The sequence below is a fragment of the Podarcis erhardii genome (assembly GCF_964252035.2).
Source record: "Podarcis erhardii genome assembly, chromosome: 17".
Lineage (NCBI taxonomy): Eukaryota > Metazoa > Chordata > Lepidosauria > Squamata > Lacertidae > Podarcis > Podarcis erhardii.
In genome coordinates this window covers 3,315,263-3,328,232 of record NC_138515.1, presented here as the reverse complement: position 1 = coordinate 3,328,232, position 12,970 = coordinate 3,315,263, and the positions used below count along the sequence as shown (strand labels likewise).

Genomic DNA, 12,970 nt, shown 5'->3' with positions numbered 1-12,970 from the left:
GCAACGGGAGCTCACCCTGTCGCGGGGATTCGAACCGCCGACCTTCTGATCAGCAAGCCCTAGGCTCTGTGGTTTAGACCACAGCACCACCCGCATCCCTTCCTCAGCCTGGCATCCTCTAAATGTTTTACACTACAAATCCCATCAGCCACCTGGCTGGGAAAGGCTCCTATAAATAGAGACGAACTGATATAAACTGATATAAACAGTGGACGGGCACTGAATGGCTTCCCAATTAGCATGGTGATCTTCTGTAACAAGAAGAAAAGGCAGCATGAGGCATCCTTTGCATGTGTCTCTTTCTGAACAAAGAACAGCATGTGCAGAGAGCCATCGCCAGTCCTACCCTCCTCCCAGCCACCAGAAGAACTCAGCACAGGCTGCAGCAGGGTTTAAAATCATTTACTGGAAAATTGCCAAGTATAAAATCCACATTGGGGCCAATATTCTACAAAAAAGGAGAGAACTGACGGAATCAATCACCGATCCTTTCCAGCCCCCACTAAGCAATGCAGGCTGGTGCAAAAAGGGGTCACTGCAAGGAGGGGCGGAGCCTGCTTTACCGTCCCCTCCCTAGCTCCTCCCCTTGGTCCTGTACATCCATCACCCACAGCTGCCAGTCTGGGCCCAAGCTCCTTCCAGCACCTCTGCTTCTGGTCACAGGGAACTCCACGGTCAATAGTCTTTCTGTGTTTCTCCCCTCCCTTCGGGAGGAAGCACAACAACAGAGCGTGAGACACACGGGTGGGGGTGGGGCTCCATGAGGTACGCAGAGAGCCTTCATCCATCTCTCTACATGCAATGCCAGTCCACTTGTGGCGTGGCATGGGCAACAGGTGGCAAAGTGGGAACGTCAGAGGTAGTCCATGCATCGTGCCGCACAGGACTGCACAATCCATGCTTTGGTGGAAGAGCTTCTGATGCTCATCCTGTTCACATCGCTAGCCCTGAAGCTTGAAAGTCTGATGCAGTCTCTCGGCCTGGTCCTTCAGTGCCTGGATCTCCTCCTGAATGAAATCAGTCAATGCTTTCCGCATCTCCATCTGCAAGCACAAGGAGCCGTAGTCAGCAAGTCCATGCAACACACGCCAGCTCTCCGCCTATGTGCGGATGGGTACACCAGGAGCAGGTGTATCCCAAGAACTATTCCCCACCTCCAGTTCAAACAAATGCACAAGCCTGGGGCCCAACCTAAGCCATCGTTTGGGATCTCAAAGACTCTTGACACATAAATGATAAAATCATCATGCAGCTAAGGTGGACCAATTTATAAATCAGCCAGGTAGGCAAAGCTTGAGGGGCCCCCCCCCAGTCTCTCCCATTCCCATCAATGCCAGCCTGAACTCATCATATCTTCAACAGCTGATAAATACTTCTGCTTCTCTTAGCAGATCAGTCTTACTTATTCCCATCATCATTCTCCTAGAAAGATGGCTGTTGGTTTCCAATTGTATTATAAAAAGGAATAGCCCCATGTTTCAGGGAATCATATGACAGCCACAATGGCTGTGTTTTGCCTCCACTGCCAGAGGTTGCTGAGAATGGCAGGTGGGCAGAGTCCTGTTGCACTCATGGCATCTGGCCACCCACTGTGAGAACAGAATGGTGCCCTAGATGGGCCACTGGGCTCTTTTATGTTCTTATGAAAGGCTAACATAAGAAGCAGGCTTGGCACACAGTCTTCCCTCATTGGGGGGAAATTTGTAACTGCTCATCCCTGCAATGCAGTGCCCAATTCTATAGAGAATGAACCTTAAGGATGAATCCAGCTCTGAACCCATCAGTGCGGCATGTCAAGCCCTTAATGATCAGCCATCCTATTTCTTCCCTACTTTGCACTCACCGCTGATTTGTTCTCTGCCCGCAGGTGCTCCAGCAGTGGACGGGCACTGAATGGCTTCCCAATTAGCACGGTGATCTTCTGTAACAAGAAGAAAAGGCACCATGAGCAAACAGGTAACAAGGGAGGCAAACTGCTTTACTTGCACAAGTCCTCAACTTGCTGGTGACTTAGAATCCCCTGCCACTCCCGTCTGCAATGCTAGGAGCGCCTCTTCCCATCTCCAACACTCACCTGCCCAGCACGGGGCACGTATGGGGGTGCATTGGGGAGTACATCGTTCATTCCTAGGGAGATGGAGCGAGGGAAACAACAACACAAACAGTTAGTTTTGATCCCAGCCCCATCATAAGCCATATATATAAAAAATGACAAAATGGAATAGGATTCCTGTGTATTTAATAGCTGTACAGAAGGGATCATTTTAGCAGGACCTGAAAAGAGCCTCCACTACTAAATTCATAGCATTCCATGTGAATTATGCAAGTAGGTTAGACATACAGCCTATTCAGACAAAGTAGAAATTGACATGTGTTTAAATTCTATTTTTTTTTTAATACCTGGCTTTAACAGTTTTTATATTTGTAAGATTTTACCAAAGATAAAAAAATAAAAATCATGTGCTAGATAAATGTTGGAGTTGTGTGTGGAGCCCCGGCTCACTCAGCAGCGGCAGAGAAGAAAATTGGGAGAGGCTCCTCCCACTTCAGAGAGCAAGGTTTAAATAGAGCTACCTCTGGAAGTAGAAGGGAGGAGTTACTTGTTCCAGGGTACCCTCCAGCATCAAGTGAGAAGAAAAGGTCATGCTGGTTTTTCACAACCCAGTCCCGCATCCTGAATCTCAATATTCTCACTAAACTACTTCTGAAATACAAAATGTTGGTTTGGAAAGTAAGATGGAGAGTTTGTGTCACATTCTGCCAGCCTTCCTTGTGCACACTTTGGGCATTGCCTTTGGAAGCACCCTTGGGTGGGAAATCTGGCGCCTGCCAAAATCAACCTTTCTGCACAGATCTTAAAGGAAGACAAGTGTCCTATTCCACCAGAAATCTGAGAACCCTTATATCCTCTACCTATGCCATTGCCACCTGCCTAACATCAGACCTTGTCCCTCTCCTGATTCAGGTCTCACCTACATGCCAGAGTGGCAGTATAATGGGGTGAAGGCGGCATTCAGCCAGAAGACGCCCAATGCCTGGAAGAAATAAGAGGAAGGGGAGTTAGAGAGGATGAAATGGTCCCAGAATGCTCCTCTCCTACTAAAAAATACCTACCCCATTTGAAGCGCATGAATTCCTGAGTCATGTTTACTTTGCCTGGAAGAGGAAGATGGAGAACAGTTAGGGCAATTGGTGGGCAATGTAGGTTAGCCTCTGAAGCAAACAATATCACCACCACACCTATATCTATCTGCCACCCCCAGCCCCAGTGGCTCACAGAACCACTTCCAAGCATTGCTACCTACCTTCTGGGAACACGTGAACCCAGTCTCCATGGTTGAGCTTCTCAAGAATGTAGTCCATGCCTTTCTGATAGACTCCATCTCCTGCAGGAAGAATGAACAGATTAATGGCAGTTCAATCCCGCACGGAGGGCTCATGCAGCCCTAACCAGAACATTCTCTCACCATGCCTAGACAAGTCATAAGTATTGAAAAGAAAACAGATTTTTGCCTTTAAGAGTGATGCTTAATAAGAACTCTTTTCATTTGCAAAGCAATTAAAAATCTTTTTCTTCACAGCATTCTTGTTGATAAGCCACTATTATTCCCATTTTACACATGTCAGCTGGAAAATAGAGGCTGGGAGAAATGGAGGCACAAGGCTTCAAACTGAGTAAGTGAATTACTTCTCAGGCCTGGATTTGGTACAGCTGTCCATGGCCCAAGCCTTGTCTGGACAACCACCCCATTTATAACCCAAGAGCTGCTTGCCTGCCCCATGTCTATTAAGCAAACCATCTGCTTACCACGACAGACAGGTACACATCGCCCAAGGCTGAAGAAACGGGAATGCAGCTCCTTGGTGAAGCAGATGTCTGCAGCTGTTGGGGTCCTGGGAGAGCACAAAGACTGTTAAAACCACGTCACAACATGCTCAGCCAAGTTTTCATCTGGGCTCTCCAAAACCTTGGGAGCTCAAACTGAATATGATGGGCAGCCCTACAAACACCCAGGAGCTTTTATTTTTATTTATTCAATTTGTATACCGCCCTATCCCTGTAGATCTCAGCTCATTCCTTCCTCACAGGGAATAACCACCTTTCCCAGTACTTACCAGCGCATTTTCTGCAAGTTCCAGACGTGCCGTAATTTCAGGATCCCTGGGGGAGGCACAACTACATTAATACAGGGAACAATCCAAATTAAATCTACCATAGCTAATGCAGGAAAATGCTACACACACAGGAGTCAGGCTTGGGGTTCATCCTTAAGATAGACAAGTTAAGCCTCCTTCATGAAGGTCCCAAGGGAGTGGGGGGGGGGAGAGCACCCATTTTTGCTCACTGTGCTCCAGACCTCAGGAAGGTGATGGGCCTGGTTTCTCAAACAGAAGAAAAAAGCAATACCTTCCCCTTCCCATCCACCAGGTGGCAGCACTTCCCTTCTAGTACCCTACCCCACAGGTGTGGATCATCCATGCAGGACTGGTGGTTGCAGACCGTCAAAAGAGGGATGCCTTTCTGGCGCTTCTCAATAAGTTCATACAGTACTTCTATGTTATGGACATTCAGCTGGTTCATATACCCTGAAAGTGGGAGAGCAAAAAGACAGCTCAGTGACAGCAAAGGTACAAAGAGAGCGTAGAGAGAAAGGCTGAGGAGTTCCTAGGCTCGAATTCAGACTGGAGCAAGATAGATCGATCTGTCAAGGTTCCCAGTGATCTATCTAACCATTAATAACAATGGATAGCTGCAATAATTTGTGGCTTTCCATATTTAGCAGTCATATGGCAGTTTTGAGCAAAGCATTAGGTAAATGTAAAGGTAAAGGACCCCAGGATGGTTAAGTCCATTCAAAGCATTACACACAGTTCACATAGGAAGCTGCCTTGGTCTTGGCTACACGGCCTGGCAGCAGAATTGTCTGGTTCCTGGGTTCAGGGGTCTTTCCCAGACATGCCTGGAGATGCCAAGAATTGAACGTGGGACACTCTGCACTTAGAGTGCAAGCTGCCCCACTGAGATGCACACATTGTTTTGCTACAACAACCTTGAAACAACCTTGCAAGGCCAATATTGTTACATCCACCATTGCCAGAGTGCCAGTAGTGGATGGGTTGCCTAAAGATACCTAGCAAGCTCTTGGCAGAGAAGAACTACAACAGCTCTCATTAGGGGCATGGGATGGGGAGAAATGGGGAAAACAGAAGACCTAGCTTAATACAAAGTTCTGGGTTCTGGTTGCCCTCAGGCAAGACTGAGTGGCTATAAAGCAGAGGGAGAGGCCAAGATATGTAAACAAGTGGAGCACACGGACAGCTCCCTCACTGGCTTTGCATTCACCAGATCCTCTCTCTTCTCCTATAACAAGTCCAGGGCCAGATTGTGGCCTTCCAGGTCTCCCTATCTGGCCTCAAAACTCTCCTCTGGGTGTACCACTTCTGAGCCCTTCTTTTCACCCTCCTTCCTGAGAGATTTTGTCTCTTGCTTGCCTGAATGGAGAGGTGCTTGTATAGAAGCCTCTGGCTCCTGCTCAGGTGAAACGTAACCTATTACACAAAGGCAAGAGTCCTCTCTTGTTCCACCCACTTTTGCTTCTGGCTCCACCCACCACTGGCATATGGCCCCCAGAAGTTTGCCCAAGAGACAATTTGGCCCTCAGGTGGAAATAGGTTCCCCGCCCTATGCCCACCCCTGTCACTAATCTAGTTCTGACCCCAAGAGCTCAGTCTTCATTTCCCTGCCCAGCAGAAGCGAGTCAAAACCTCAGGATCCTTTCCACTTCTACAATATTAAGATTCTAAGGAATCTCCACATGTCTTCCTGAGCTCCAGGAACAGCATGAGTCTCTTGCAGTCTTCCAGGGAGCCTAAATGGCAATGCCGTCAAGCATTTCTGCACACCCTGCCATGAACTCTTTTTGTCCCTTTTGTGACACTAGCTGTGTAGGGGCAGAAGTTACAGGTACTCACTGGTCCAGAAGCAGCTGTAGGTGCCCACCAAGCCCATGACCACCCTGCTGGCCAAGGTCCAGGGCAGATGTGGGGCCCGGGGAAAAGGCCATTTCACCTCAAGGGGCATCTTCCCATCCCTGGCAATCCTTGAGGTAAGTGTGTCAGCTGTCCCTGCCAAAGAGAACAGCAGATTGCTTTGCAACCTATCACATTTGCCTACGGCTCTTGGTATGTAGTCCTCTCCCCTGCCCAGGTTGTGTTGCAACTTGCAGGTGGAGCCATCACATCCTGCCGTCTCACCTCTGCCTGAGGGCTGTCACCACATTTAAAAAAAGAAAAAAGTGATGAGGCTAAACAACAGGATTAAGCAGAACAGTGCAATGATGAGAAGCAGAGAGGCTGTAACTGAAGTTATGTGGGCCAACCCTATAGAAATTGAGAAACTGCTGTTGCAAGTCCACACCCAGCAAAAACGATTACTAAAGCACCTCTGTTGTGTTGTTTTACCCCAGATCTAGAAAAATTAGTTTTGAGGTAGGGGTGTGAAAGGGTGGCAAAGATCACTAGTTAGTGGTGCAGGGATTTTACTATACACATTAAATACAAATATACTGTGAATGAAAGCTTGGAGAGAAGTGGTAATTTTGAGAAGTATTTTGAGGAAATGCCGCCTTTCTACCCTTCATCCCTGATGCACCCATTCTTTTTTAAATTGGTCCTCTAATCAGAGGAGCAATCTGAGCAACACAAACTCAAGAAGTGGCTCTCAAAAGTTTTAGGTGGATATTTATTGCGCTTTTGGTCATAGTTATTTATTTCACTTCTTCAGTGTAGAAAAAGCCTTGAAGTGGTTTACAAAAAGAACAGTACAATAAAACTATTTTTTAAAGAAAATAAAACATTCAAAAAATAAAAACCAGGAATAAACTAAAAACACATCAGAATTCTAGAAATCTTGGTAATTTCTTTTGTGAGCCGAATCTTCTTCCCGTGTGCATACAGAGGTGTAAGGAAAGATGCACCGAATCCCTCAGTCCTCTTCTCCCTTTCTACCAGCCTTCACCTCCTCCTCTTGCAGCAAGCAGGCAGGCAGCCACCCACCAGGTGCTCTCCACCCCCAAGCCCACTGCTCCCCACCTGCGCCCTGATACCCTCCCACATCTCTCCCATGGAAAGAGGGACATCCTAAGGCAGCATGTCCAGAGTCCATTTGGGGGGCCTGATCCGGTCCCTGTGACAGTTCATCTCCTGGGGTAAAACCCTGCAAAAAACCTCAACAACTTCAATCTTAAAAACAATCTGCCCCCCTTTTAAAATAGTTTGGGCCCCCCTGTCCTAAGGGAACATTCCTAAGGGACGTTCCGGGATGAAATCGGAAGGCCAGGTCGGCTTCTCTCCATCCCCTGGAGAAGAGGGAGGGTCCGACCTTTGCCTTGGCGCCTCTCTCTGCCTGGGGGTCGGGGAGCCCCCTTCCCTCGCCCGTCCCTACCAAGCAGCCTCTGCCGGCCGGTTTCCGCAAGGCCCAGAAACCCAACAGGGGCCGCTTCCCCACCTCGGCGCCGGGGGAGGCGGGTGCCAGACGCCGGGAATGAAGCGGGAGGCAGGCGGCGCCTCCGTCCGCCCCCCGCGCCTCCTCCCCGCGCCTCCCCATTGCACCCCACTCACCTCCGGCTCCTGCTAGCTGCCTTCAAACTCCTCTTCTTTCTTATCGCGGCGAGAAAGAAGCAGCTCGGCCCTAAAGCGCCCCAGTTTTGCAAACTCTCTTCCCACGTAAATATTTTTTATTTATTTATTTATTTTTATTTTAATAAGAGAGGCGTAATCAGGAACAGAGGGTCGTAAAGCGTTCTCGGACACTTAGCGGTCGTGAACTGTCGCAAAAGGCTACTCGAGGGACGCGCGCGCGCTTTCCGGCAAGGCCTCGGAACCAGATGGTGTTTCAGAGTGACGCGCACGATCGAAGCTTCCGCTAAATGTTGAAGGCGGCCCATTGGGCAGCAGTGTCGCTCTACCCCGTGGCATCTCTATGGTGGGATCCCTATTCGCCTCGCCTTGGGAGTTAAAAGTGGGAAATATCCTCCTTGAATTTAGTGAGGCATAATCACGAATAATGAACCTCCCCCCGCCTTGTTTTATGATACGAGTGGAGAACTCCGGCATTTTGAAAGACAAACAGAACAGAAACAGACAGGACAGGCTTTTGTTCTTAGATTAGGAACTTCCTTATGGGTTAAAAAAGAGCTGGCTGAGCTCGCTTAAAACATGCTGCCCCCTTTCATATTGTATTCCTTCTCTCTCTGTGTGTCCCATTTTATCCCATTTTAAATGGGAGGAAACACAATATTCCATGTGCAATGTCCCTATATTTGGCACCTTTTAACGGCGCCCTTTAACAGCGCGATGTTACTGAAAGGGACTTGCTTTGTTTCAGGAGACTCACGGCGCAATCCTGGGGCACGTTTTCAAAGAGCTACTCCCAGAAAAGCGTGCGTAGAATTGCAACCTTTATTTAATGTAATAGATCACTGAATATTACTTTGTTTTGTATGTTGTTTATTTCAAGTCATAACTTTGACTTACTTGGATCGGATCGGATTTGTTATAAGATGTGCGGTACGTGTTGTTGCTTCTTCAGCTTGTAAAGCCCCTTGTGTATAGCAACCCAGAAAGGTGATATGCAAATAAAAAGTGATGATGGCGATTTATAACTGAATCTCATCTCGCCACGTGCAAATCCTTTTCCCTATGGAAATGCGTTGAAGCCGAAAGCGCGACTGGATGTAGCTCGTGAGCGTCCAAACGGCAGCAAATAATGGTCTCTCTTATTGTGAAGGTGAAAAAGAAACGCACCGGCGTGAAACGTTTGGCAAAGGACTACATTTCCCGGCAGCCGCATTAGGGTTGACGCATGCCCTCGCGGGGCTAGAAGCCCTCTCCGGGTGGCCGCTGAAGGCTTCCCCGTGCCCCGATTCCCATTCATCAGTCCCGGAGCCGTGCACGACCTCGGAAGCCGCCGGCATGTCTTCTTCTGCAGCGGCGGAACCCGAGAGCAAAGCGCTGCCCATCGTCGTGAGGACGTACTTCTCCGAGGTCGTGGAAGACGACGGGAACTTCATCCAGGCAGTTTGCAGCCTGTGCAGGCACAAGAGGAAGACCATCCGAGGGCAGCACAAGGCGCCATCCAATTTCACCAAGCACGTGCAGGTACAGAATGGCAGCAAAGGGCCCCTACGCGTTCGCACGTGAGCCAGCCCCATTTGCAGATAGGTTTAAGAGGAGCGATCCGGGAGCCCCCGTGGGCACGACCGGCATGCAAACTCCCCGTGCAATCGTGCAAAAGGGATGGCGGCTCAGGTGCTCCGTGCGCTTCAGGGCCGCTTCTTATGCTCAGGAGCGCTTTGCCGTTATTAGCCACCCCCGCGCGCGGCAGCATCTTGTTTCGGACCTCGATGTCGCCTGGTTCGAGTGCGCGCGTTCAAGCAACCTTGGTCGTCCTCAATAGATCAGATTCAGGCCATGGCCCTCCTGCAGTTGCTGATGTCTACTCTCCAGGTGGCTCTCCAGGTGGTGTTGGACTACTTTCATCATCCCCAAGCCAACATGACCAGTGAGTGGTCAAGCATGGTGGGAGCTGTAATCCAGCAAGATCTGGAGAGCCACAAGTTCCCTGCCCCCAGGCTAAATAAAGACTACTCTGCATTGCAAGGAGTGGACTCTGGACTCTTACATCACCTGATTCCACAAATTGTGGTTGACCTCTCCAGTCCTCAAGGATCCTAGTCTTGGACTGAAGAAGAGATAGCACATCACGTTGGAGAACCACATTGAAATATTTTCAGTGCATATTTTCATACACATCAAATGCCAAACTACAGCAGATAAATTTATTGCCTTTAGGTGATCTTACTTTAAAATAATAATCATGAAACAGGAGATGCTTAGAACATAAGAAGAATCTTGCAGGGATAGGGAAGCTGTGGACCTCCAAGTGTTGTTGAACCACAGCTCCCATCATTCCTGACCACCGGCCATGGTGACTGAGGGTGATGAGAGTTTGATGTCCTCTGGAGGGTCACTGGTCCCGTCATCACATGGTTTAGTGGCTCCAGCCAAAGGTCCATAGGAAACCATCATTCTGTTTGGGAAGGCCTGCCAGATGATTCAGGAAAGGGCATAAGATGAGTGGAAAAGTACCCACCCCAAATTTTTTATGCCCATTTGGTATTCCCATTTGGTATTCAGAGATATACTGCCTCTGAATATGTTGATTCTAATCGGTTGTCATAGCTAAGAGACTTTGCAAAAAGCATACCTTAAAATCAGAAATTATTATAAAAAGAATTTATTTTTACTTAAAATTAATTTTTAGCAAGGTTATTAATTTTTAGCTTCTTTGCTTTTTTTCGTTTAACAATTTGGCAGCATTCTTGCAAATTTCTCTGTAAGGTTATGGAGGCTGGATATTTTAAAAGAAAAATAAAGCAGCTTGATTTAACTAATGGGTGGATATTCACATAAGGACTCTGCTAGTGCAATGGGACTTTCCTCCCCTTCAACCCCCATTGGCTTAGGTTGGGATTGGGAGAATCCCCAGAACAGCACATGAGGTGTGGTGGGAGGAGAGGGGAGTTGATTCCATCAAGCAAGCAGAAATGTTTGTGCTGATTTCCTTAGTGCTATGTTAAATTCCTCCCAATATCTGTGAGATCCTGACTCCACAGGCCACTGAGCAATTCATCAGGTCTGTCAGTACTTTTGCATGTGACAAGCATTTATATATTTCTGTATGATTCCCATAATAATTTCTATATCCTATAGCACTGACTGAAATAGTTCTCCTCTGTTGTAGAGAATCCATGGAGAAAAATATCTGAAGCTGATGCACAAAAGGAAAAATATCCATTGCAAACAAATTGGTAGTGGCATGTTAAAAGTTTCTGAGAAAATTCCAAAATACAGTGAGCCTCATTGGGACCCTTACTCACAGTATCAGCTCTGTGATCAGTCTTTATCCAAAGAAAACCTGGATCAACTAATTCTCAATTTTCTCATCACTGATATGCTTCCCTTGTCGATTGTCGACGGAAGTGGCTTCCACACTTTGATTAAAGGGATTATTCCCAGTGCTGCAGTCACTTCTACAGAAACCTTACGGAACAACCTTGCAAGACAGTATTCCTTGGTTCTTGAAAAAATTAAAAGGAAATTGGACTCAGTTTCTTATGTTTGTACAACTGCAGATGTGTGGATGCATCAGGGGCAAAGTTATGTGGGTGTCACATGTCACTGGATCAATTCAGCTAGCTTGACAAGAGAATCTGCTGCCTTGAGCTTCCGACGCTTTTCTGGGCCATGTTCCTACAGCAAGCTTGCTTCTGTGCTGACTGAGATCCATTCGCAGTATGATTTGGACTCCACAAAAATAACACACATTGTCACGGACAACAGGAACCATTTCCAGAAAACCTTTCAGCTGTTCTCTGGATCCAAAGAGCAGCTGGAGGATAGCTTGGACCAGCAAGAGGGGAATGATGTGGAGAAGCAAGTGAATCCCCCGGATGCTGATGCCTGTGTCAACGTGCGCATTTATGAAGCCTTGTCAAGCGACACTGTTGATTCTTCCGACCTCTTCTACTTGCCACCCCGCGTGGCCTGCTTTTCCTGCACACTCAGCTTTGTGGCTGCAACAGCTGTTTCCAGAGCGCTGGCCACCAACCCTCCATACAGGCACCTTTTCCAGAGTGTGGCAAGCAAATGTTGTGCTTTAAGGAATGTTTCCCAAGATAGCCTGAAAAATGCAGAGCTTGTTAATTACGCCCTTGGAAAGTCTCTCCCCAAACCGGCCTCCATATGGAATTCTGAGTTTGACAGCTTTTGCCGCATATACGACATGCGGGGCACGGTGAATCTCATAATGGCCTGCCTCCAGCTTCCAAAATTTACCAACCTGGAGCTGGAGTTCTTAGGGGAGTGGTTGGAGGTGATGTCTCCGATTGCTACAGCACTTGACAAACTTCAGACAGAAGAGGCCATTGAGTCTTTCTGCGGTGCTGTCCTGCCCATGGTGCTTGTGTTAAACAGCCGACTTGAGTCGGTGTCTCCAAAATACACTTCTTGCCTGGCAGATGCACTGAAAGGGGAGCTTCAGAAGCAGTTTGGGCACATGCTGACCTTTGACACCGCCGTAAGTAGTAAAAAGACAAAGCCACTAGTCATTGCTTCTGTATCACATCCATTTTTTAAATTGCGTTGGCTGCAAAGTCAAGATGATAAGAAGATCGCTCAGGAGCTTTTCTTACGGGAGCTGCTCCGCTGTGACACTCTGTCATCGAAGGCTGACAGTCAAGCCGCAGCAGTGAAAGCTGCCGACGATTTTTATGGCTTTGATGATCAGGGGGTGGCGGCAGCTGAGTCTGCATTAAGGAATATTGGGATACAGTTCCTCAGCGATCCATCGCATGAGCTGAGGCAACTGAAAAGATACCCAGCCATCGCCAAGCTTTTTATCAAATTCAACACCACTCTGACAAATTCTGCTCCTGTAGAAAAACTGTTCTGCCACAATGGACAAATCCTGGGGCCCAAAATGGCCTCCCTTCAGGATGATGTGTTAGAGATGATGATGTTGTTGCAGAAAAATTCCCAGTTTCTTGTATGATATATGTCCATAGAGCAGTGGCCTAGAGTCAACATGGTGCCCTCCATATGTTGTTGGACGGCAACTCTCATACTCATCTCTTTTTTTTAATAATAATATTTATTAAAGTTTCAAGAGAATTACAAAAATGAAAAAAGAGAAAAAGAAAACAAAAAGAAATACAAAGTACAAAAATAAAATAAAAAAGCAATTAAAAACATTTCAATCTTTCCATATCTTGTCTTTCATTTACTTATTTCCCTGACCTCCTCACATCTCCCTCTTTTGTATTCTAGTTCAATAGTTGTTTCAGCAAGTTCTTACCCTTTTTGCATTTATCTTGATACTTTATCATAATAAATCATAGCTTTACATTTT

The 12,970-nt window shown here is 47.3% G+C and overlaps 2 protein-coding genes across 4 annotated transcripts; one reads left to right on the top strand and one right to left on the bottom strand.

Moving 5' to 3' along the window:
* Positions 1-386: 386 nt before the first annotated feature.
* TAFAZZIN (tafazzin, phospholipid-lysophospholipid transacylase) lies at positions 387-8,646 on the bottom strand. Of its 3 annotated transcripts, none has more exons than XM_081844564.1 (11): positions 8,536-8,646; positions 5,974-6,126; positions 4,459-4,587; positions 4,117-4,162; positions 3,809-3,894; positions 3,306-3,386; positions 3,115-3,156; positions 2,973-3,035; positions 2,075-2,127; positions 1,844-1,921; positions 387-1,043 (listed from the first exon to the last, which is right to left on the bottom strand). In XM_081844564.1, exons 2-11 carry the CDS (start codon positions 6,080-6,082, stop codon positions 942-944), a joined length of 789 nt encoding a protein of 262 aa, XP_081700690.1. In that variant the 5' UTR covers positions 6,083-6,126; positions 8,536-8,646; the 3' UTR covers positions 387-941. The 3 variants fall into 3 exon arrangements, with proteins under 3 accessions (XP_081700690.1, XP_081700689.1, XP_081700688.1); XM_081844563.1 differs by lacking the exon at positions 8,536-8,646 and adding an exon at positions 7,612-7,823 and having other exon boundaries at positions 5,974-6,120; XM_081844562.1 differs by lacking the exon at positions 8,536-8,646 and adding an exon at positions 7,621-7,822 and having other exon boundaries at positions 5,974-6,120.
* Positions 8,647-8,861: 215 nt separating this feature from the next.
* On the top strand, positions 8,862-12,613 carry LOC309331944 (uncharacterized protein; the record flags this gene model as incomplete). Its single annotated transcript, XM_081844533.1, has 2 exons — positions 8,862-9,159; positions 10,805-12,613. Exons 1-2 carry the CDS (start codon positions 8,974-8,976, stop codon positions 12,611-12,613), a joined length of 1,995 nt encoding a protein of 664 aa, XP_081700659.1. The 5' UTR covers positions 8,862-8,973.
* Positions 12,614-12,970: the final 357 nt, after the last annotated feature.